Source organism: Cebidichthys violaceus, unplaced genomic scaffold, assembly GCF_023349555.1.
Source record: "Cebidichthys violaceus isolate CVI_PGR_0920_01 unplaced genomic scaffold, fCebVio1.0.p SCAF_14, whole genome shotgun sequence".
In the NCBI taxonomy this organism is placed as follows: Eukaryota; Metazoa; Chordata; class Actinopteri; order Perciformes; family Stichaeidae; genus Cebidichthys; species Cebidichthys violaceus.
The window spans coordinates 11,206,668-11,232,246 of NW_027176307.1; the positions used below are offsets into that span (position 1 = coordinate 11,206,668).

Below are 25,579 nucleotides of genomic sequence, written 5' to 3' on the forward strand. Positions count from 1 at the left end.
CTCAGTAATGAGTGTGAATGAAACACACAGGTTTAAAAGTAATTTGGCATTGACCAGTCTGACTGGCCAGTCAAATCATCAATTAACAGCCAGAGCACTGACTGCAAGTCTTTGTCCCTTCAAAGTAAAAGTCTTAAAAGTGACACACTTAGCCACTACAGAGGTTCAACAATTACATTCTTAAAAAGTACATTTTAATTTACTTTATTTCGTTTCACACTTAAAATAAAGCAAAGTAAAATATCTAAAATGAGTCAATCACATGCATACAAACTCAAATATACATTCAATGGTCTATTTCTACTTTTTAAAGCGTGTGTAGGGGAGGTAGGCTGTACAGAAACCTCTCAAATGCGCTAGGCAAGCTAAACATGACAAAATGGGACTCAGCAGACATAAAAAAGGAAGAATTTCTCATCTCTTCAGCTATCCAAAATAAACACTGTAAATGGGAAATCACCAATGTTTTGTTTTTGAATGTCTTTCAGGAGTAAATATCCAACAAAATAATGACTTTGACTCACTGAAACACATTGAAAAGGGGAGAAGCATCGAGTCCAGTAAAGTATATGCGTGGATAACTGAATTTGTATATTTGATAAAGGTGTGGTTTGAGTGTTTTTGTTGTTAAGAGGGGGGGGGTAACCTTATGGTTTTTACCAAAATGTCATATATGAGCGTCAAGTAGTTTTATTGTGAAAGCCATTACCGGAACTTCTGTATGTAAATCTTTTCGGCTTGACTCTCTGGAGACGCCCATTTCCAGTCCACACCCACCCCGGCTGCTGGGTCGGTTCCTCCCTCTTCAGTAGCTCATTTTTCCTGCCTGGATGTCGGATCACCACCGCAGTTCAACCGCAACAGGTAAATGACAAGAAATCATTTTTAATGCATTTATCTGGACCGGACAGATGTAACACTACTGGACACCATCAAGGTTGCCCATGTTGTTGTTGTTTTTTTACCTTTTCATAGAAGGTAATTGGAGATATCCTGCTTTAATAATCCTAAATTGAACAGCCGAGGCAGTGTAGCGTATTAACATTATAGCCTTGAGGTTATACATTTTTTTGTCTACCTTAAAAAATGTGAATTCCTGACACCTGTCACTCCACTAAACCCTCAATGATGGCTTGTTGTCTGCGTTGTAAGATTAGGAACACTCCATATGGCTGAAAACGCCTGTCAGTGGCTACAATTAGACCGGAATATATGCTTGAATGTCTTTCAACAGATGTGCTAAAATTACATTTCAAGATAAATCCTTTTAAAAATCACCAAAATAAGGGCTGTCGGCTGCAAATTGCCTCTATGTTATTAGGAATGTTGTCAGTCAGTGACAGTATATCTAGTGTGGTATATATATACCACACTATATATATATATATATATATATATATATATATATATATATATATATATATATATATATATATATATATATATATATATATATTTATTTATTAATTATCCATACAACATATTACCTGGCACAAATATGCTATGGGCCATGTACAATGGCTTTATTGTTTTATGACAGGAAACATAAATCCAGAGGTTATTCACATCTTTTTCTCTGAAGTAAAGTTACCATTCACAGAGACAAATGACACAATGCTCCTTAAACATTCAGTGTCCAAACAAATCCAGCCCAATAATAATGATAATATGGCCACCTTTTTACCTTGGGGGAAATCACCAGGACGTCTCTGGAGCTCCCCAGAGAGGAGTGACAGTCTGTGTGTCTTTAAAGCATTTGAAATGGAAAGATGTTATCAGACGTTTGGATTGTTTCCCATCACTGCAGTTTTCCAGTCATCAATAAGGCGATTTTGAGGCAGGTGCAGCAGTCCATCCGCGCTCGTGTTCATTCACTGCAGCATAGACTCATTATAGAGATTGCTCAGTGTGTTTGTTTGTTTGTGTGTGTGTGTGTGTGTGTGTGTGTGTGTGTGTGTGTGTGTGTGTTCTGCTGCTCTCGGTTGAAAACACAAAGAGGAGGCCTTTCTTTGCTGAAGTGGCAAAGTCCATCTAAACTGCAGTTCCCAAATGACATCTGGCCTCATCCCAGCAGGGGACCGCTGCACATCCACCCACCAAGAAGAGACTCACTGCATAACGCACATAAACGCACACAAGCATACATGCATGCATACATTCATTGTTGTATTGAACGTTGGAGCGCAAATGCAGACTTTCAGGGTCCAGTTTCACATGACAGACGGAGTAAGCGAGAACGCTTTATTGAAGACATTTTGGCACTCTACATCAAGAGAAGTAATCTTGTGCCAAAGGGTTGTTAAGGTAAGAAGCTGAGGTGGGACATGCTGTTGAGTGTGTGTTTGAAGTGTTGGGAGTTTAAAGGAAGTAAAAAAAGAGGCTTCGGTGAATCATTGCTCAAGCTGACCCACAAATGTATCAAAGGGGTGATAAATATAAGACGGATTTCTTCCGCTCCCCGATTTTTCACCTGCAGCACAGCAGAGGAAGGTGTGTGTGGATGTCTCTGTGTGTTTCTGTGCTCTTGTGAACAGGCAGAAAATACTAGCACACACACACACACACACACACACACACACACACACACACACACACACACACACACACACACACACACACAGGCCTCTTTCTTCCCCGGGCTCAGCAAAGCTTCCTGGGCTGTGTCTGCCTGAACAGGGTCCCCCTCTGTTTGCGGAGTGTGTGTCGGACACACACGTGCACACAAGCCGACGCATTGATACGCACATCCGAGTGCTCCAGTGCGCCGCACACAGGTGTCAATCAGCATGCAGGGCAGAGTCAAAGGTTCTTTGATTCATTTTTCCTCCCTCAGTGCAGTGGATCAGCAAACGCCTGGCCCTTTAAAGTTGACTCACGCTGTTCCCCCAAATCCAAAACTTTTCAAGCGCTAGAATTATTAAAACGTCAATATACCATCAATGCTGACATGTACCCACACAAGAAGCACACTACTGTCAGCCTTAGCGTTTGATGTTGACACAATAATTTTAACCCACTGTTTGTTTTTCAGTTGTCATGATGATAGCTCAGTTGCCATTACGTGCGTGACCAGATTAACCTGTTAGGAGGCCCAAAGGCAGAAATTTTGGTGTGTATCCCTATTGGTCACCCCCCCCCCCCCCCCCCCCCAAATCATTGTGTACGTTCCTTGTCACATTCAAGGTCTCAGTGCACACAGTACTCCTGTTACCGCCGAGGCCGCAGCCTCTCTAGATAATAAAAGATCATAATACTAGACACAGAGACTCTTTACAAGCTGTTATGCAATATTAACTAACCACTTGACATGCAGTGTACCCCTGTGAGTCTGTGGCCCCAAAAGTCCTTTGGCCAATAGTTAATCAAGCCTTAATCACGTAATCGAAGCATGGAACTTCTGTCATGTGATTCCCGGACTTTAAGCTCCAGAAAACTAGTTTTGTAAATGAAAGCATGGATGAGTTGATTTGTAGTCTTTATGTCACTCTTTTGAAGTGAAAACATATTCCAGAAATGTTGCTGTATATCGTTTCACCCTTCCGAAAAACAAAACGTGTCAATAGAGTTACTAAAATAATCACAGGCCAAGTTACATTACATAATCACAGGGATTAGATTATTTTTTTGTCGTCGTTTGTAAAGTTTCTTTAAGACCTTTGCCAGGAAATGGCGAGGCTTGAAGCGGCATTTAAATCATCACTGTCAGATAACGTGATATGTCTCTGCAACGTCACATCAGTCACATCAACACGGACTGAGCCAAAAGGTAAATCAGATTTTTTTTTTAAATGCATACATTTATGAAGCATGGGTCTTTAGGGATGACAGATGGAGACATTAAGTCGTGAGCCTCTGAAGGTGCTGTCAGTGTTGATGTAGAGGGTGTCCTCTGAGCCTCGTGTTGATTCTGTGTCGCTTTAATCCAGGATGTGTACTGTTTGAATAGAGACGGCTCTCTAACGGGGCCAATAGTCGATAGATAATATCTTGTGTTTTAAACCACACACACACCTTGGGGTACCAAAGGATTTGTGTGTGTGAGGGCAGATGGGAGTCTGCTAAATACCCTCATACAAAGTGTTTACATAAGCAAGTTTAAGGCTCACACATACAGTATTTACACAGACATACACCCACATAGCTCAGGGGCCTATTAAGAGAATGCTTTTGCGTTGTGTAGTTTTATATATTTATGATTATTCTGGCACTATCTACTTTATATCTACTATACTACTGTATAACGCTTGGTGAGTTATTTCTGTAACGGAGCTTAATTTTAGCCCCCTAGATTTATTTCTTTATAGGATTGAGTTATTGTGGTTGAAAAAGTCTCAGGATGACGACTTTATTAGCCATGTTGTAAAATGTGTGTTTACTAAGTGGAGATTTACCACATCACTAAATTAAAACAGGTTACACTACGCAAACTTATTTTTACATAAAGATTAGTTTTTAATAACACTTTACACCAAGACTGCCAGGTGTAACTGTTGCATATAGAGTGCCTGAAAATTGATAAAATGCTGTTAAAAAATAATGTGAACTGGGAAGATATATATATTTTTCCCAAAAATAACATAGCATATCTCAACATGACTTTGCAATAATAACTTCAAGTAGGCTAGCAGTGTCACTAACTAGTTTCAAATTGGCCAGTTTGAGAACATTTAGAATATAGTCTACAAATCTGACCTGACAATTGTTCAAATTCTGTTGAATAAGAATGTGAATTGGGAAGATTCATACATTTTAGAAAAATAACTTTAAAATGACGTGACCTAGTGATAATAACGTTGAGACTCCGTATTAGCTAGTTTCAAACTAGCTAGCATTACTAGGTAGTTTCAAACTAGCTAGTGATGCTAGCTAGTTTAGTGGCTTCTAAGAACTATGGGTGGATACTGTGTCTAAAATCCCTGTTCATCATGCAGTGACAAATTAAGATGGCTACTCACAGTTAGCCTTAAGTATTACTTTATTAGGATTACCAAGATTTTCTCAGAGCAACTGCTTTCTTTGTATCGTCCAAACATTTTTGTTTGCATTTCCCTGGATGGAGTAATGCTTTTTTTTTTGTACTTGGAATGCCAGTATTGTTTGCGCAGATATTCAAGTGTGTGCGGAGGCATACGCCACAGTTCATTGCTCTTAAGTAATTGGCAGTACCGGCATGTGCAGAGAATGATTTATACTACGACAACCTCAGCTCCCCCTCCAGGAATTCACACGCAAAGAGGGGAAGCCGATGATGGAGCAATAGTGTAACAAGAGCAGAAGGAGGGGAAAGGGATGAAATAAATTCGGTGGGAGTCATATAAGAGGGGATGCATGTTCGAGGGAGACATGATTAAGAAGTAGGGGAGCTGAAATGAAAAAGAAAGTGAAGTGAGGTAAAAAAAGAAAAAGAAAAAAAAAGTGTGGAGGCAGAGAGGAGATTGCTTCGACCTGACAGGAATCACAGCTGATGAGAAAGCGTGCTCCTTAGCTATAGGCTTGTAGATGGATGGATGAAACAAGAGGAAATAAAGGGTTAGGTTTGAGTGGAGGGACTAATGGAATCTGAAGAACAGGATTGAAGTGGTGGCTAGAATAATGGGAAACTGCAGAGTTGGGTGAAAAAGGAGGGAAACTGCCTCTATAAATTTCAATTTGAAAATGGAGGAAACACAAATGATTGAGAATATGGGGTGTGTATTGCTGGAGTAATTAGACTGAAAAATGATGCGGCAACAACGGTATCGCAAAGGAAAAGCATAAATATCAAGAGGAACAATAGACTAGACGTGGAACTCCACCTGCAGAGGGTTTTTTTTATGTGGCAGGGCATGCTGTAACGCTGAAAAATGAAAGCCCATCCACACAAGGCTCATTTTCCAATTTAAGAGTATTACCTGCATGGGCTCTGCCAGAGATCCCACAGAGGAATATCTCATCAGGTGGGCCAGGCTCCATGCCCATTGGCAACAACAGTGGATGCAAACTGCACTCCATACATCCATAGCTCTTTATTTTGTTGTTAGTGCGTGCGTTGCAGATACACGTGGGAATACACATGTTTTATCTTTCAGCTTAATCAGAAATGCCCTTGATGAGACTCTCCGATATAGATACTCCTATTAGGACAAATATGTATAACCCCAAAAAGACTAATATTTATATTCTTAATAAAACAAATGTGTTTTCCTAAACAGGAAGAGGAAATATTCATATTCCTAATTAAATACATTCTTATACTCCCAATAGTGCTGGTTTCATTCCTAATAAGACAAATATATGCATCCCTGCTAAAAAAAAAGATCCTCCTAATGAGAGAAATATTTACAATCCTGATAAGACAAATATGTATCTTTATATTCAAATAAATATTCCCAATAAGTGCCAAACCACCACTCAAAGAAACTCGAAGAAAACCACTAAAACCACTGGAGATATAAAGATACTCTTAGATTTGCAAAAAGCCGCCATCTGTGACGCGAGAGCAGACAACGATGGATGCTCCCTCCCGTCTCAGACCACCATCATTCTTCCTTCCTCCGTATCCTTCAGCTGTCTGTCCTCCTCTTGCCTACTTCTCCCCGGTAGCATTGTCTTCCTTCTTCTCTCCCCTCATCCTCTCTCCTCTCTCGCTGTCATTTTGTCCTCTCTCTCTCTCTCTCTCTCTCTCTCTCTCTCTCTCTCTCTCTCTCTCTCTCTCTCTCTCTCTCGCTCTCTCTCCCCTCCTCTGTCCCTCCCTCGCTCTATCATCCCTCTCCGTGTTAGCCGTTCACTGTGCCTTCCTTGCATTTTTAACCGGGGGGATGAAATTGTTCCCCCTCTTGCCCGCATTTATATCGTTTCTATTCTCTTTCTTACTCACACACGCATGCTTGCGTTCCTCACATATACGCCCGCTGCTCCGTGACACACACACACACACACACACACACACACACACACACACACACACACTCTCACGTCTTCCTCCCTCTCTCTCTTTCTCTGCAGATGTCTGAGAGCTAGCCAGCCGAGTAGAGGACTCACCTCTCCGCCCGTGTTCTCCACCTGCAGCCATGAATGGTAAGAACACTTTGTCTTACGTATGATATTTCCGTCTGCGGGAGGCAATTATGTACTTTGTGGAGAGAGGTCATGGCGGAAATTAGAATTTAACTGACTTTTTCTTTCAAATCTTTAACAAAAAAAAAACAGAAATGGAGAGACAGAGCTGACCAATAGGCAGCAGTTGTGTCGTGCCACTTCTTTAAACTTTAATCGTCCTCCCTGGTCATGGTCTTCCTGTCGAGACTGGAAGATGCGTTTGTCTCAGTCTCTCGGGATGTTTTGATGTTTGCGTGACGTTGGTTGTCCCTACTGTCAGCTGTAAACTGGACCCTGAGATCGGGTTAATAGGATATTGATCTGGTGCTTTTTTTTATCCATTTTTGATCCCGTGACATTTTGCGCAAGACATTACAGGCAATTCTACGTCTTGAGTTAATTTTTTGCGAATCACGAGCTATTCTTGCGTATGTTTTGCGTGGGGGAACTGCCTCTGTTTCTGTTGTTGTGCTCGCTCTCGAATGTTATGCATCGCTTTTGTCCTCGGTGTGTGGACAGAATTGCTCAAAAGTGTGTGTGTGTGTGTGTGTGTGTGTGTGTGTGTTAATCCTCTTGTTTCACAGCCTTTGATCATAGAACAGTAGTTGCCGCTCCTTAAGGGCCTCTATGAGAAATGCCTCGGAGGAGGTTTGTGTGTGTTTGCGTGTGTGTCGGATGCATCTTGTCCACATGACAAATTCTGCATTTTAACAAAGTGCCAACCCCCCCCCCCCAACAACTACACTCTCTGCTTCAATCTCATCCAGTAGATAAACGCTGAGAGAGAACAATTCCGACTCACAGCATCAGTATGTGATGAGCTTCTCCGTCGAGCGGGGAAGGCCGAGCTCTTTGCTTTATTGCGCACTCGTGAACACGGGTGAATCTGAAATGAGCCAATTGTAGAGTCATTAGTAAGTCGATTTCCAAAACAGGTGGACACGGCATGCAACAGTGTCTGCTGACATGCTGCAGCGTGCACAGACTGTTGATCCACCGCAGCCATCTGAAGCGGTTGATGTGTAAATAGTTACGAAAGCAGTGATGTGGTTTCCCCCAGAAGGCCCGGCCGGTGACGGGTGTCTGGAGGTTTGACTCCAGCGTCCCCCTAAGGACTGTACAGCACCTAGACAACAGCGCACTGGCTGACAAAGGGAAGTTACACCACACAAGCAGAGGCTCTTTGTGTCGCAGCTGCTGTGGCACAGTTGGTTTAAATTCTGCGCAGCCAATCGTCGCTGTGGAAGCTCTTCCATGAGAGTGTTACTGCCGGGTTTTTTTTTTGTGTGTGTGTGTTTGTTTTCTGTAGATGGACCGACTGTGTGCTATGTTGTCCCAATATTTGCTGACCGGCTCTTGTGTGTTCGCTGAGAGTTTGTCTTCTAGGTTTCTGTGCAGGAAGCTGTTCCTCTTAGTATTACAGTCCAGGTGGCGGTCTTGACGGTGTATGTCGAGATGGGTTCACAGCGACGGCCTGTCAGGATGCTAACAGAAACCCAGGGAAGGAATAACGGAGAAACGAGATAAGAATGCTGGTTTACGGCACACTTTAAAAAGGACTAAACAAACAAGATATTACTTGTTCAATAGGGAGCTTCAGAGCTGCTGGTGGGCTTTAATAGCCAAAAGACTCATTATAATCCTCTCTTATTTGCAAAATATTCCAAAAGTTGGCACAGTTTTATCTGGTCGCACATTGAGTGGTCTTATGCTGTGAAGACCCCTATGGGTTGGTGTGTAAGGAGCTTTGCGATGCCCCACTTATTCGCCGAGCTGTTGCACACATGCTGGATGGACTGACAGGCCTGTGGATGCGGCCATGCTAGCTACATGTCCCAGTGGCCCTGTGCTAAATACCCCCTCCCCTCTTTCCTCACTTACAATAGCCTCTAAATGAGGTCTGTCAAAGCCAACGAGACAGTGCGGAGAATACTCACATCTCTGTGAGAGATTAATTACTTTTGCCTTTTTTCGTGACTGCAATTTTGCTGACAGTGCCAAATCTAAGTCGGGCACTGCAAAAAGTTGGCTTTGGGGGGGGGGGGTGCATACCTGAACAGGTGTTACCGTGGTGGTTTAGAGAAGAGCGAGTTGGTTCAGATACTGAGACCAGTTCAAGGCAGTTCAAGCAAAGCAGTTTTTATTTATGACATTTGAATCTTTCTCCCTTTTAACTCTGTAGTTTCACATTTCATCTGCTGGGCTGTAACGTTGTGTCATTCCTCAGATTGTGTGTGTGTGTGTGTGTGTGTGTGTGTGTGTGTGTGTGTGTGTGTGTTGTGTGTGTGTGTGTGTGTATGTGTATGTGTGTGTGTGTGTGTGTGTGTGTGTGTGTGTGTGTGTGTGTGTGCTGTGTGCTGTGTGCTGTGTGTGCTGTGTCAACAGTGGCCAGTGGGGTGTTTGGGTTAGCAAAGGGGAGGAAGTTCCATCATGGGCAGGGTGGCATTTCCTGAAGCTGGTGAATAAATTACACTTTAGATACCAGGTCTCTAAAGACATGCACACATAAATAGCACAAAGTTTAGCATTTTGCCAAATAACAATATTACAGCTACAATATTACAACTATAGTTTTTGTCCGTATCTCTGCAGACTTCGTTCCTACTTCTCTGGATCTTTTGCATCTACCAGAGATACCCTCCCCTGATAATGGTGTCGTTGTTCATGTTGAAGTGAAAAGTTTAGAGAGAACTTCCCGTGTAAGATATTGTCTGTTGCTAAGAAGAAGCCAAAATCAGAATCAGAGTTATATACTTTTGACCCAGTGTTTCATCTTTTCTTTCCTTTAATTCCTTTAAGTTTTTTAAACATTGGTGGAAAGACAGTGAAAGCAATATGTGGAAATGCATATATTTTAATTATATCTTTGTGTACACTGCACAAACATTTCTTTTTGAGTTACCTTGTCATGAGTTGTTATGACAAGTATCTAAACCATGGCCTCCAATTGCTTGGGGTTGAATTCAGCATCTTTAAGCAAGTTATTTTAGTTTTCTTTATCGAATTGCTTAAAAAGACTCAATTATCAAATTGCTTGAAAGACAAATTGCTTGGATTTTAACTTTTCTTCTTAAAAAAAACTACTCAGAATCAGTTGGCAAATAATTTAAAAGATGACAAATGATCAATTAATCATTGCAGCTCTACAACGATGCGCTCACAACGATAGGCGGTGAATCAATTTAAAACTCTCGACACGTTGTCTTCATCTCAAACTAAACTTTCGTTTGAGGGATGCCTGTCTGTCGCTGTCGGGCAGAGAATGAACTCTTTAGGAACTGAAGGAGCTCATAGACAAAGTTTGTTGTTTTTTTCCCCACCCAGTTGTTTTCCATCTGTAACATTGTAATATCCACTTTACAACCGAAAGCGTTTCTCACATGAAACCATCTGTTTCTACCGTTTCTAATGTAGGTTACAGTCGATTAACTAGTCCATCACTCGGCTGTGCATCACTCTACTTCTCTATCTCTGCTGTCTGGGCTCGTTATCTGTCATTGTCTCTTTATCTGCATCTCTGTCCTTCAATTACTGCCATATGGAGAGATCCAGCTGTGCACAACGTCCATACAGTCCCTCCTTTAATTAAAAATGGCCCCAGAGCTCTGAAGTTGCGAAAAACGAAACGAAGGAGAAGGCTTTGAGTGTACCCTGATCGTGTCGTGATTTAATTAATTTCGCGGATTCCCTGATGATTAATTGATTATCAGCTCCAATGACAATCTCTCACCCCCCCCCCCCCTCTATTAAAGACGTCTTAAGGAAAATGAGTAAGAATTAAGTTTCGTACCCCTCACACAGCACATTCGACTTCATATTTAATTCATGGCCAACCCTGAACTTACCTTGAGAAATGCATGAGTGGAGCGGAATGAAAAAAAAAAACGCTGACTGGACATTTTTACACATTAATCATTGTTGGGAGTTGGTGGTGAGTGGTTTCATCTGAGGGGGGGGGGGGGGTCTCTCATTTGGGATGGAAATTATGCAGACTTTTTGGGTGGCGGAGTTAAAAAAGACACTCTAAACTGAATTCGGTATTAGCATTTCCGCTTTGGGGACTTTCAATGTGTTGCTGCATTTGTGTGTGTGTTGACGAGTGGAGTGCAGCCCACGCATAATGGTTTAAAATAGCTTCTCTTTATCTTTTTTCATAAGAATTGGCGCTGTCATATTTAGGAAAGTCTGGGGCTCCAAAATGTAGCTGGCGTTATAATAAAGCAGGATCTTTTTGGGATTTGAGCTCTTATACATAGCAGCACCAGTGACAGCCGTTGACGTTGTTTAGAATTACAGTCTATTGAAATGATGATGTGTGGTGTATATATACTGTAGCATAGTCTGCATCTCTGTCTGAGTTTTTGCAGTGCTTGTATTACTTTTTATTCGTGCTAGAGGCGTAGGTCTTTGGATGGCAATGTCGGTCAACGCCATGTCATTTTTTTTACCCACATTCATGGTCTCCAGAGGATCAGACCCACTGACTTTGGCGATCCCCTGACTTTTCTTCTCACTCCACCGTGAGATGGACATTTCCAGAGAGAGACATGACAGGCAACAAAGGTCCCTGGCCAAAATCCAACTGTGGACATTTCGGGTTATGCATCTTAACCAGTTGGCTACAGGGACGCCACTGTGGAGCACACTTTTTAGTGATCCTTTACCCTGTTATTGCACATTAAAGACGTTATGTTTGACCAAGATTTGCACCAACTTTAGCATCTCAAAATCCTGTTTTCATTGCGATTTCAAAACAACATCTCTTGGCTTTTGTCCAGGCGGAGCCAGTGTGTGGGCCATCACTCCAGAGGAGAGGGGGAAACACGACAAACAGTTTGACACCCTCGCCCCCGTCCTCGGCTATGTCTCAGGTAGGCCGTTGTCACAACAAACGGAAGTGTCATAGTTTTTTAAGCTGTATCAAATGCCCGTCTCTCTTAATTCTAGTGATTTTTGTCTGTTTCCAGGAGAACAAGCCAGGAAATTCTTCCTCCAGTCTGGCCTGCCTGCTTCTGTCCTGGCTGAGATCTGGTAAGCACCATCGAGCCACAATGTTAAGCCAGAGCAAGTAGGTCAGTAGGTCCAACCTTTGTTTCTGGCCAGAGTTAGTTTGGTCTACTCGGCCTGCTTTTTATTTCCTGTAGAGCACTCACTTCCTTCACAGCCTGCCCCACCTAGTAAAGTGAATGTGTAAGAGTGGGGAGAAAGTGTGTGTGTGTGTGTGTGTGTGTGTGTGTGTGTGTGTGTGTGTGTGTGTGTGTGTTTTGTAATCAGAAGAGAACCTTGTGTAACCCTCGCCCTTTATACTGTCTAAAAAAGAAACAGACTAGGAATGCTGTGCTATAAACGGATCATATTGTAAGTCAGCCCGCTCTTTCTCCGCCTCCTGTAGGAACCTAGCTGACATGGAAAGCGATGGGAAGATGGACAGACAGGAGTTTTCCATCGCTATGAAGCTCATTAAACTCACACTTCAGGGGCGGAACTTACCGTCTGTCCTGCCAAACACCATGAAGCAACCTCCCGTCTCCAATTTGGCGTCAACCATCCCTTCATCAGCACGTTTTGGTAAAGATTTGTCTGAGGATTTTTACAGCCACGATCCAATTTCAAAACCACAACATCTCTTTCTCTCACAACTGTGTCTTTTAGAAGTGTTGTTTCACATAGAATAATAACTCATGCATTTTAGTTGTATTTCAAAATGGGATGCTTATGTATCTGAGTCATGGTAAAAGTGGAAGTTTCCCATTTTTAAATTCAACTATAAGTTAGTCTCTCTTCTGAAACGGTCTTCTGGATCGGTTCATGTTTACATGTGTGTGTTTCCTCCTTGCAGGAATGGGTTCTATGCCAAACCTGTCAATCGGTCTGTCATCCATGTCAGCCATGCCCATCCTAACACCCATCCCGGCTAACCACTCCATGCACTCCGTGCAAACCCTTCTGCCAACGCCAATGACTCTGCCCCTCATCCACTGCCTGGGAAGCTGTGGACTCCCCAACGGCAATGTCAACCTCCTCACCCCGCCTCTTGTTCCCAACAATTCAGGTTGGTTCTGCAGTGGAACCATTCCGAATTGCTCCAGGGACAAATACAGCTAGATATTTATTAGTGGATTAGCACCAATTCTTTCCAATTTAACCTGGGATTATAAAGAGAGAATGTGCGCTGAATATTTTGTGTTATGTTCCAGAGTAACCGAGATATTTCACTGGCACACGTCCCAAAATTAGATTAAATGCAAAAAAGGAGAACACAAAGAAAAGCCTGACAGAACAGCATAGATAAGAGGCTTGTGCTATTGATAGCTTCTACACATGCAAATAAACACATTGCCATAGCATTACAGCTGGGAACACAGATCCAGGTAAAAATGAGAGGAATACATGTGTTTATGTATGTTCTCATCTTTTTCCGTGCTTGAAATTTTAGCTGTAAATCTTTTCAAAATTTCACAACGTTTAGAGGTCCTTGGATGTTGCAGCAGCTCATTGTAGATTCAAACTACAAGTCTAATCATAACATGACTTATTACTCAATGGAGATTATGCATTAATACATTAAAATGGCGTACGTCACAGTCTAGTTCTTACGAAAAGATTAGTTGTCACTTAACGTTTAAACCAAGTAACCACCTGGTTTATCTGCTACAAACCAACCGCCAGAGCTAACGTTAGCGAGCTAACATGTGCAGTCTTGGAAAAGCAGGAGTGAGCGAAGGGGACATTCAGCTGGTTGCAATCTGCAACCACACCGATACGTGCCACCAAATTCTACACACTGTGCCTTTAAGTTTGGTGCAGCCTGATTGAGTCGATCACTGCTTTGAAACTAGTAGTTACTAAGAGCTTAGAGCTTAGGAAGGAATAATGAATAGCTTGGTGCAACCCAATCCTGGTGTGTAATGTTTGGTGTAGCAGGGTCAGTTATTTATTCAGGTCTTGTGCATTTATGGTGCGGTGTTAATGTAACACATGTAAGATGAAAGGGCTGCAGCTTATCCACTCCCTGAGGTTTTCTATCTGACTTGAATGGAATATGGAAGTATCTGAACATAGGCGACTGTATGTGTATGTATCTTGCATTATGCAGTAACAGCTGGGTTTTTTTTACCACCAAGGAGATAAGTCACCACAGTAAAACATTGATATCAGGTGTGGATGCTGATGTACACATACTCATTGAGTCTGTTTTATCTTTTATCTGACTGTGCTCTCTTCCTCTCTCACCTCCTCCATCTGTCCTTTGGCGGCTCTCTTTATTCTCGCCCTGTTCGAGATTCCTTTCCGGCTGTGAAATGTGCAACCTAATTAGCGTGACGTTTCTCTCCTATTTGGTGCTCCCTCCATCTTCATCCTTCTTCTCTGAAATGGGGGGAAAATGTACCAATGCCACTGCCGCAGCTTTCCAGACTAAACCCTCAGACTTGCAGAAAACAGCGATCGTTTTGTTTTTAACCAGATGTCAATAACCTTGCTGCTGGAGCTCTGTGTGCTGCGACTGTAAAGTATGAGGAGATAAGATTAGATGTACAAACGTTCAAGGGCAGCAGCACCCTGCACATAGTATGTCAGAGATTGCATATTAAAAAAAAAGCACATACACACTTGTGTTCACATGCATGCACTGAAGCATTCAGCAGATTGTTTTCTCATATTTCCTTGAGCTTGTCAAAAAATGATATTTGACTATTAACCAACTGCCTCCAACCCTATTTGCAGCGCTCCCTCTCTCTGGCTTTTCCTCTCCCATGGCGTTCTCTCCGTCCACCGGCATGTCGAAGGCCAACTCTCTTCTGGACCTTGGATCCAGCAGGTGAGAGTGGAAATAGATTGTCACTGTCAGCTCCCCCAAAATAGAGAATTTTGCTCATTTTGAATGTCCTCTGTCAGCACATCAGCACAAGTTCTCGCTGAAACATAAATTTAGAATCAAGCACTCAGTTTCCAAGTTGGATTTCTGGGAGATGTGACGACTTCTAAAATGCACCATTTATTATGCAGAGATTTTAAGGGAATGGCTGCTGTTAACACCGGTCTGTGTCGCACACTACCAGCCCTATTCGTCCTGTGAGGATCAGAATGCAGGCAGAGATGAAACCCTTAGATAACAGAGAGAGCAGGAAGGGCATTTTGAAATGAGATTGCAACATTAGGAAGTGGGCTTGTTTAGAGTCGCAAACATTAGAGGCAAAGGGCATTCTTAAGGGAGGAGTTCACTGTTACTGTGAAGTCTCCATCCAAGCCGACTGGCTTTTCCATTAGACTTTATGACTTAATACTTGCAAAAATGATGAAACTCTCATCAGTCCCAAAAGCTAATGCTAAAAAGATAACATGCTACTGTTAGCATTTCAAATTACTGCTGTATCTATGCGCTAGTTTGGCTGTAGACTCTTAGTCTTGATAAAGTTAACTTGTCCCCGGTGGGGGTTGTCCCATTAAATGGTAACAATGTCATATACGTTATCAGCTGTGAATGTTGGTATATCTCAAAGGGAAGTGGAAATAGGAGATAGCGACTGGAGGGGTTCGCAGTCCTACATCCATGGCACTCAAACTGCCACTGTCATTTGTGTTTTTGCACGACGCACTTCATCTCTGCCTGGATTAGTTACAGCAGTGGGATGTAATGAGGAGTAAACAAAGAAGAAATCAGAGTCCGGGAGGTGCAGTTTCAGTAACGGCCAGATTCCCTTAAGAAAGACAATAGCATATCTAATATCCTTGATCCTTCACATGGTGTTATGTGTGGTTTGGGAAAATGAGTAGGAGTAGTATCTGATTTCATTTTGAATGTATTGTTTTTAAATGGGCCTAGTGTTTGTCCTGGCCTCAGGTGTAGGTGGTGGCAAGTATAAAAAAAGGGCAACAGGAGTGTTGGGAAGTCAAATACCAGTACATGTTGATCCAGCAGCCATCCACATCACTTTAACCTCTTAACTTTCAGCCTTATTTTTGTCCCAGAAGGGCAAATGTTTTTTTATAGCAATGCATATAACAATACATGAAAAATCATAGACATACAGCACAGTAAGGGAAAGGAGAGGCGTCCTGAATGCAGGTGGGCTAGAAGTCAAACAACAGCAGTCACTGGTATGCGACTCGCATTTCCACAGTGTGCAAAAGCATCTTATCCTGTTTTGTTTTTTTTCTACCAGAACCATAACAAGTTTTAGTATAAGTGACTTATACCCTCCTGGTGGCACTAAGTTATACACACACACACACACACACACACACACACACACACACACACACACACACACACACATTCACATACACACACTGAAAAATATCCCTAAGGCAGAGGGAGGATCCTGCACATGCATCTCCCATTGTCTCCCTGAACCCTCTTCTATTTCAGACGAGTGCTGCAAGTTTCCACTGAGCTATAATGACTGAAAAAAAAGGACATTCTTCTCAAATGAACACCATCGACCCAGCCTATGCTATTGCTATTCTTGCAGAGGCGTTGTTTACTATAAAAACAGAAGGGCTGATTAGCATAGCCCGAGTGTACGCCGCTGTCTCGTTTCAGAGAGTCATTGTCTACGTGGTCGGTTGCTTCCTCTACAGCTAATTAAGAGCTGAGAGATAACACCAGGGAGTCTCGGAGCAATTAGTGGGTCTAAGTCGAGGCTTGAATACAAGGGAGAGAGGGAACGCTGACCATGTAATATTATTTTGTAATTTCCCTTTAGGTGATATCTTGGTGTAAGCTCATGCATTTTATTATTTTTTCTCTCCGTCCGTAGTTCAAACTCTTCCTCCACCACGTCGCTGGCCAGTAACTCTCCGAAGACGGGTGCTAGTGATTGGGCCGTCCCGCAGGGCGCGAGGCTCAAGTACCGTCAGCAGTTCAACACGCTAGACAAGCTCATGAGTGGCTACTTGTCCGGTAGGTCCCGCACGGACACACGCATACGTACACAACTCCAGCCAAAACAAACAGGAGGTTCTCAGGACCGCTTGGCTGCTCATGAGTGGCCTTTTGGGTAAAGTTTGACAGAGCGTACTCTGCGTCAGTTTCACTTTCCACACACATGCACTCACGGAACTCTTGTGATTGCTCTTAACCCCTCTTAACCCCTCTTAAACGTTGACAGAACGTAGGCAAGCACGTCCTCGTCGGGTGTCATTATTTCTGATGTCATCTTTACTTTGCAGGACCTCAGGTTAGAAATGCGCTGATTGCATCCAACCTGACCCAGACTCAGCTCGCCACCATCTGGTGAGTATGAGGTGTGTGTGTGTGTGTGTGTGTGTGTGTGTGTGTGTGTGTGTGTGTGTGTTTGTAGCCAGGTAGCCACATCTCGGGCTGTGTGCCTTATTAAGTTCATACTAGTATCTATTGATCACTAGACAGGCAGAATGCATAATGCCATTAAGTCAAACCTACACATGATTTATCATTTAACAAAAATAACAAAAAATGATCCAAAATCATACCTCTTAATACGTACAGATATACATACTATGAACAGCGATCCAGCTAGCAATAAAATGTTTGTATTTTTTTAATTTTAGCTCATTGTTGTGGTTTATTGAAGCAAAAAAGACTCTTATGAATCGAACATACACCACAGACCCAGCACCAAAAGGCAAACAGACAAAGTTAGCGTCTAGCTGATGAACCCAGTGAGGTATTTAGCATCTAAAGAGTAGTAATAAAAAGTATTTCCCTCAGGATTTGGTGGAAACTAAATGAGTGTAAAGGACTCATGAGCCTGGTGTGTCAGTAACGTTTCTGCTAATGAATCTCAATGTTGCTCTGTGTCTGCTGGATGAGTAAATAGGCAACTGTTCGCTAAGTCGTTCACAATCACAGCTTGACAGCTTGTCTCGCTGCCTCTAATGAAGACCACTATGCTGCTTTAAAATCATGATATTCTCACCTCTTTACCGCTTTACGACGTGAGTTACTATGTTGTGCGTACACAGGACCTTGGCAGACGTGGACAAGGACGGTCAGCTGCAAGCCGATGAGTTCATTCTGGCCATGCACCTTGTGGACATGGCTAAAACTGGCCGACCGCTGCCCCTCACACTGCCTCAAGACCTGGTGCCTCCTTCTCTCAGGTAACACACACACACAGATTGACACCTTCAATGGATTATTTTATACATTCATTATAACATGTTCGTTATTATCTTTTTTGGATATTTCAGAGGAGGAATCAAGCCCAGTGAGCTTGTTAATGGAACGGGGCCCTACATAACTCCCTGTTTAATAGACACACCGGAGATAGAACCTCCACAAAAGACCAAGAGCAGTGGTATGGCGTGTCCTGCTCACAGTTTGTTGTGTTCGAATTTGAGTCATTAGTCTCCCTCGGCGTCATGCCTCTCTGTCTGTCTTTTCCTCTCTTTAGTGTCCTTTGAGGACAAGCTGAAGGAGAACTTTGCGCGAGGCAGCGCCGAGCTGGAGAAACGCCGGCTGGCTCTGGAGGAAGAGCGGCGAAAGGAGAGGGACAGGAGAGAGAGGGAGGAGAGGGAGGCTCATGAAAGGAGGGAGAGGGAGGCAAGGGAGCAGGAAAACCGGAGGAGGCTTGAGGAGGAGAGGCGGAGAGAAATGGAGAGACAGAGGGAGGAGGAGAGGCTGAGAGAGCTGGAGAGGAAGGAGGTGAGCTGGAGAAAACGGCCTCATCTGTGATTTGCCGAACATCTGGACCGCCATGCCTCTGTGACTACCATGTTCCTTCGTGCTTTCAGGCGGCGAAGCAGGAGATGGAGCGCCACCAGAGGGAGGAGTGGGAGCGTGGGAAGAGAGAGGAGCTGGGCAGAAGGAAAGAGGGGGAGCAGGAGGAGATCTCCCGACTCAGGGCCAAAAAGAAGAGTCTAGAGTTGGAGCTGCAGGATGTGGTGAGACATACAGAAATGAACACTCATAAGAAAGCACGGGGAGCGCACTGATATCTCTTGCCTGGTCTCGCAGGGTAACAAGCACAAGCTGATCTCCGACCGCCTCCGTGACGCTCAGAGCAAGAGGCGGATTCTGAAGGCCGAGGTGGACCTCGTCAATCAGAAGAGGGACTCGCGCATCGTAGAGATCAACACGTTGCAGCTTCAGTTTGAGGTTAAAGAAATGCTTTTGCTTTAACTTCCTCCCCGTCAAACATTTATTCAGTTATTCCCATGAATGTTTGTTCTTTTCTTCATTTTCTGCTCGTATGTATGCCTCTGTGTTTGCCATAGGACTGGCAGAGGAAGCTCTCCCAGCTGGTCCCAGAACAACACAGGCTGACAGAAAAGCTGCGAATCATCAACCTCAACAAAATCTCCTGTGGGTGACAAACGTCTGTCGCACGACACGCGGGACATCATGTCGGTCGCTGAAGTCTAGACACTTGCCTCTTACCTTTTGACATTTCTCCTTGCAGCGGTGACTCTGACCTCGCTGGCCGGGAGCGTGACGGAGAAAGGAGGGAACTGCCGGAGGCTGAAGGACCAGCTTGACACTCTGGAGAGGGAGACCACCGACAAACTGGCCCAGATGGAGCAGTACAACAAGGAGCTGAAGGTCAGTGATCGGCACAGACTTGTTCAGGATGTGGAGGCTGGTAGTGAACTTTTTAGCCCATCTCAACGGAGCTTAGAATATTTATCTTCAACTCAACTCATAGTAGCCCAGGAAGAGCCAGGTTCAGTTCAGACCACCCATAGATTATTTTAGGTAACACAGCTTAGCTTTGAAGAAGTTTAGGATTACCTAAAAATCCAGACTAGCCGTATTCCCCTGTTTCCAGTCTTTAGACAGCTAGCTAAGCTAATCAACTGACTCATTCCAAAATTAATGTGCAGAAACAAAAGTGGTAATTTTCTCATTTGACTCTCTGCAAGAAAGCAAATAAGTTTCCAAAAGCTATTCCTTTAGGAGGAACAAATGGAATTGGCTCTTTTTTTGTGTGAAAGTGATTAAATATTGACTTATAATTCAAGATAGAAGTTGGGTATAATCATAATAATACGACAAAATAAAGCAATATAACTATATAATGGATTACACCAATATTAGGAACCAGAAGATGTTTTTTTTTTTTTCCTTCAGCTTCAGTTTATTGGAATAGAATAAAAAGTGAGTTTCACAGTGAGAACGCTGCTGTGAAACCTTGTTCAGCGGGTCTTTGAGTTTCACCCCTCAGGAAGGAAAAGAAAACCTTGTTACCTCACGTTATTGCACACATACATACAGACTCGGACGTGCACGCTTGCTGGTAGAAAGCCTGAAAATTCAATACCTGTGATGAATGATGTCATATCTTCTTACAACATATCGCCAATCTAATACTAATAGTTGCAGCATCAACAGTTGCTCTCTCTTTGGTCTCTTCTATTGTTTCCTTTTCTTAACTGCTTTTTAAAGCTTTTAACACCTTTCCTTCTCTCCTCTGTCTTTTTTCCCCCCTTCTGCTTCCCTCCAACTGGAAATCTTTCTTCTCGTTTCCATTTATTGTGTTTCTTTGTGATGCTTATTTTCTTCTTTTATCCGTCTCATAACTCACCTCTGTATTCCTCCCTTTGTCTTGAGTACCTACCTTTCCTCTATTCTCTTCCCACTTTCCTTCCCTCCATAATCACACTGTGTGTTTCATAGCTCGGGGATATGGATGACTGTGTCCTGCGGGGCCTTCTGTCTCTGCTGGCCTGCCTCAGCCAGCTCTTCCTCCTCATCAAGGTTATCCTTCCTCCTCTCTCTCTCTTTCTCTCTCTCTCTCTACCTCCCACTGTGTAATCTTTTTCACCCCTCCTTTTTAGTTGTTGTTTTTCATTTCACCCTTGCCTCAGTCTTCCTCTCCTTTTCATCCCGTGATGATTTGATCTGTTCACTCATCCTTGTTTTTTCTTTTGACTCATTATTAAATGGAGCTCTGCTTTGGTACAATGTCTTCCCTTTTTTGTTGCGGGTTTTGTTCTAGCCTGTGTTTTTTGTATAAACAGGATGCACCCTGAGGGTAAAACATGGAATGCTTAACCTGCACAATTTATGTGTCAGAAAAGGGAAAGAAAATGAAGTCAGCTTGTACATACAGTTAGGTCCATAAATATTTGGACATTGACACAATTTTCATAATTTTGGCTCTGTACACCACCACAATGGATTTGAAATGAAACAATCAAGATGTGCGTTAAGTGCAGACTTTCAGCTTTAATTTGAGGGTATTTACATCCCAATCAGGTGAACGGTGTAGGAATTACAACACATTTTATATGTGGCCCCTCCTTTTTAAGGGACCAAAAGTAATTGGACAAACTAACATAATCATCAATGTAATTGTCACTTTTAATACTTGGTTGCAAATCCTTTGCAGTCAATGACAGCCTGAAGTCTGGAACCCATAGACATCACCAGACGCTGAATATGAGCAGATAATATTGCCCGAAACACTTCAGAATTCATCCTACTGCTTTTGTCAGCAGTCGCATCATCAATAAATACAAGGGAACCAGTTCCATTGGCAGCCATACATGCCCACGCCATAACACTACCTCCACCATGCTTCACTGATGAGGTGGTATGCTTTGGATCATGAGCAGTTCCTTCCCTTCTCCATACTCTTCTCTTCCCATCATTCTGGTACAAGTTGATCTTTGTCTCATCTGTCCATAGGATGTTGTTCCAGAACTGTACAGGCTCTTTTAGATGTTTTTTGGCAAACTCTAATCTGGTCTTCCTGTTTTTGAGGCTCACCAATGGTTTACATCTTGTGGTGAACCCTCTGTATTTACTTTGGTGAAGTCTTCTCTTGATTGTTGACTTTGACACAGATACGTCTACCTCCTGGAGAGTGTTCTTGATCTGGCCAACTGCTGTGAAGGGGTTTTTCTTCACCAGGGAAATAATTCTTCTGTCATCCACCACAGTTGTTTTCCGTGGTCTTCCAGGTCTTTTGGTGTTGCTGAGCTCACCAGTGCGTTCTTTCTTTTTAAGAATGTACCAAACAGTTGATTTGGCCACACCTAATGTTTTTGCTATCTCTCTGATAGGTTTGTTTCGATTTTTCAGCCTAATGATGGCTTGCTTCACTGATAGTGCCAGCTCTTTGGACTTCATATTGAGAGTTGACAGCAACAGATTCCAAACACAAATACCACACCTGAAATTAACTCTAGACCTTTTATCTGCTCTTTGTCAATGAAATAATGAGGGAATAACACACACCTGGCCATGGAACAGCTGAGCAGCCAATTGTCCAATTACTTTTGTTCCCTTAAAAAGGAGGGGCCACATATAAAATGCATTGTAATTCCTACACCGTTCACCTGATTGGGATGTAAATACCCTCAAATTAAAGCTGAAAGTCTGCACTTAACGCACATCTTGATTGTTTCATTCAAAATCCATTGTGGTGGTGTACAGAGCCAAAATGATGAAAATTGTGTCAATGTCCAAATATTTATGGACCTAACTGTACATACACACACACACACACACACACACACACACACACACACACACACACACACATACATCTGCATGTGTCTGTGAATGGCTTACTTTTTTTTTTCAATCAGTTTTGCACGTTTGGACATGATTGTATTTGTACTATTGCATCAAATATGTGTATTTTTTTGAACTGCCACATACTGTATGTAGGGATGACTTTTGCAACACATCCAAATCTTTCTATACATTGAATGCAACTGTAATGTGCAGCCGTGTGCATCCACTAATTTGGCTTGCTTGTGGTTGGAGCAGAATGTAAGCTTGCACCGACTTGTGTTGTGTTTTGTGTCCGGTCATAACACTGTTTTCTGCTTCGTTAAACTGGTCATAAACTGTCTTTTATTTCTCTCTAACGCATTGTACGTTCTGTGGCTGCACCAGGAGCTGAGGGAGAAGCAGGTGAGGCAGCAGGCCGTCCTGGACGACCTGCACAGAGTCAAAGAGGAGAAACTGAGGGAGCTGCAGAGGCGCAGGGAGGAGGAGATGGAGAGGAAGAGGAGGGAGGAAGAGGAGGCAACCAGGTGACTGTGACTGCAAAATGACTCATACTGTACTTTACTTGAATCTGCTTTTTGTTTCTTTGTTTCTATTTTAGGTGACCTTCATTCCCAGATGAAATGCATTTTCTATGTCGGGCTTTAAAAATGTACTTTCCACAGACAGGCCAAGCTAGAGCAAGAGAGAAGAGAGAAGGAGAAGGAGGAGGAGGAGGCGCGACAAAGGAGGCTCCTGGAGGAGCAGAGGGCCAGACAAAGGGAGGAGGAGGAGAGGGAGGCACAGGCTTGCCTCCAAGCCGCCCAGGAGAAAGCGCAGGAAGAGGAGAGAAGACGGAGAGAGGAGGAGGAGAAGGAGAAGAGGAAGAGGGAGGAGGAGCAGGAAAGGAAACGGAAAGAGGATGAGGAGGAGGAGGAGGAGAGGAGGAGGAAGAGCAAAGAAGAGCAGGAAAGAGGAGAACAACAGCAGGTGTTGGTGGCTCAGCGACCCTCCAAGCTGACCACGTATCGAGCTCTGTACTCGTTTGTTGCCCGAAACGCAGACGAGCTGAGTATAGACGCAGGCGGCCTTATAGAGGTACGACACACACATTTACCATTAGGGCTGGGAATCACCAGAAGCCACACAATACAATATTATCATGATACTTATGTCACAAAACAAATTTCAAACAATTTCCAATATGCTGAGTATTGCGATAACATATAGTTTTATGGTAATATTTGTTAGTTTGTAAAACAATATTTGATGAATAAACACGGTCAAGTGGAAAAGAAAACACCAGATGTGCAAAGTCAAAATTACAGTTGGTGTGATTGATGTCTTTATGTACGATTGCTCCGTAATAGTCATTGTTCCTGATTGGTCCAAAATACGACTGCAGCTGGGAAACGACATGTTAATCATCATCATCGTGTTCTGCCTGATTGCCAGTGATTAAGCAGCGTTTTTCATGATGCAGGTGGATGAGCAGACCGTCGGTGAGCCCGGCTGGTTTTGCGGGAGCTACCATGGGAACAGGGGCTGGTTCCCCCAGAGTTACGCGGAGAAATGTCCGACCCCCTCTACTACCGAGACAACGGCCCCCCCTTCTTCACCGGGAAAATCGTCCTGTCCGCCGCCACCGCCACTTAACTCAAGGTAACAGGAGGAAACGGGATGGGACGGCCTTTTAAAACAGTCATGCTTTGGGCGTTGCAATGTCTGCTACCCTTCTCTTGGGTTGCTTTTATTCTTGTGTTGGCTCCTTCCCTAATGGTTTGTCCCTCCTGTTTAACCCAGAGTCCCAGACAAGAAGGTAGCATGTGACAGCACTGTTGCTGCCCAATCGGACGCTTCACAGGTAAAGCTCCACTTGTGTTTACTTTTAACTCCAGACACACAGTGAATTGGGTCTAACTTAAAAGTTTCCTTAAAAGAAAGCTCCCTCCTAATGGACAGATACACTTTTTGGTGACCTACTCCAGATGCAAATTGAAACCCTGTTTTGTTGCTGTGTCCATTCAGAGATTAGCATTCTATTTCTGGGTAGAGTTGCCACGTTTATACAGGAGCAACGTTAGCTTTCATCCCTTCTATATTACTCTCTGGTGTCAGGCATGACGAGGACAAAAAGTTCTCGTAATGTCTTTTCAAAAGCACTGTTGGAATATTTAAGGCCTCCCTGTGCTGCCATTTTATCAGATTGAAGCTGCTATAGTTATCATTTTTATATTAATAATGGATCAAATAAATGATAATGTGAAAGAAGTCATTCATAGTGACAAACACACAGAGAATTATACAATCCCGCTATCCCCCTCAGCTCTACGGAGATTTTTTAGCTTCTTTCAGCTCATTGTTTTGGTTTTCCGCTCTCATCAACATCATTTCCAGCTGTTTTGTATTTACAGACAAAGTTAGCAACTAGCTGTTGAACATATTGGAGCATTTAGCAGCTAAAGAGCCAGATATTACCCTCAGGAGTTGGTGGCAACCAAAACAGAGCTAAAAGGAGAGTGAATATCGGACTTGCTTGGTGACCACAGACATAACTCTCAATGAATGCTAGTGTTTCTCTATATCTGTTGTATGTGTAAATAAGCAACTGTTTGATAAACATGTTGCCGTATCAACTTTGTACGGTTATTTTATGTCACGGTTGTGATTACAGCTTGTTGCTCTGTCGGTTTAGTGATGTCTGCCTTCATAGTATATCTGAGCTATAAACAGGCTTTGGCAGGCAACTATATAGGTCTGGCTTGGTACACGCGCTGCTGCTGTCACCAACACACACACACACACACACACACACACACACACACACACACACACACACACACACACACACACACACACACACACACACACACACACACATACATCTTCAACAGCAGCATGGCTGTATATTTATAGCTATTCCCTATGAGAGTTCCTCTCTCTGTTTGCCTTTCTGTGGGTCATACAGACATTTACAGATTTCCATCTCCCAATAAATAACATCAGCGTTTGCTCGCAAGTCATTTTTGGCAAGTCCAAGTCAAGTCTTTGTGGGTCGAGTCTCAAGTCTCTTGTGTT

General features: G+C 43.1%; 1 protein-coding gene across 1 annotated transcript in view; it reads left to right on the forward strand.

Annotated features, from left to right (window-relative positions):
• Positions 1-784: 784 nt before the first annotated feature.
• Positions 785-25,579, forward strand: part of itsn2a (intersectin 2a) — a 34,785-nt gene continuing 9,990 nt past the window's right edge. Inside the window, exons 1-20 of the mRNA XM_068708818.1 lie at positions 785-864; positions 6,985-7,056; positions 11,856-11,948; positions 12,045-12,108; positions 12,470-12,645; positions 12,917-13,129; positions 14,803-14,896; positions 16,839-16,981; positions 17,251-17,314; positions 18,025-18,162; positions 18,253-18,359; positions 18,456-18,706; positions 18,796-18,945; positions 19,019-19,159; positions 19,279-19,366; positions 19,464-19,603; positions 22,910-23,049; positions 23,188-23,599; positions 23,985-24,163; positions 24,305-24,365. Coding sequence (XP_068564919.1) covers positions 7,050-7,056; positions 11,856-11,948; positions 12,045-12,108; positions 12,470-12,645; positions 12,917-13,129; positions 14,803-14,896; positions 16,839-16,981; positions 17,251-17,314; positions 18,025-18,162; positions 18,253-18,359; positions 18,456-18,706; positions 18,796-18,945; positions 19,019-19,159; positions 19,279-19,366; positions 19,464-19,603; positions 22,910-23,049; positions 23,188-23,599; positions 23,985-24,163; positions 24,305-24,365 — 2,661 coding nt within the window. The 5' untranslated portion in view covers positions 785-864; positions 6,985-7,049. The remainder of the gene's footprint in view (positions 865-6,984; positions 7,057-11,855; positions 11,949-12,044; positions 12,109-12,469; positions 12,646-12,916; positions 13,130-14,802; positions 14,897-16,838; positions 16,982-17,250; positions 17,315-18,024; positions 18,163-18,252; positions 18,360-18,455; positions 18,707-18,795; positions 18,946-19,018; positions 19,160-19,278; positions 19,367-19,463; positions 19,604-22,909; positions 23,050-23,187; positions 23,600-23,984; positions 24,164-24,304; positions 24,366-25,579) is intronic.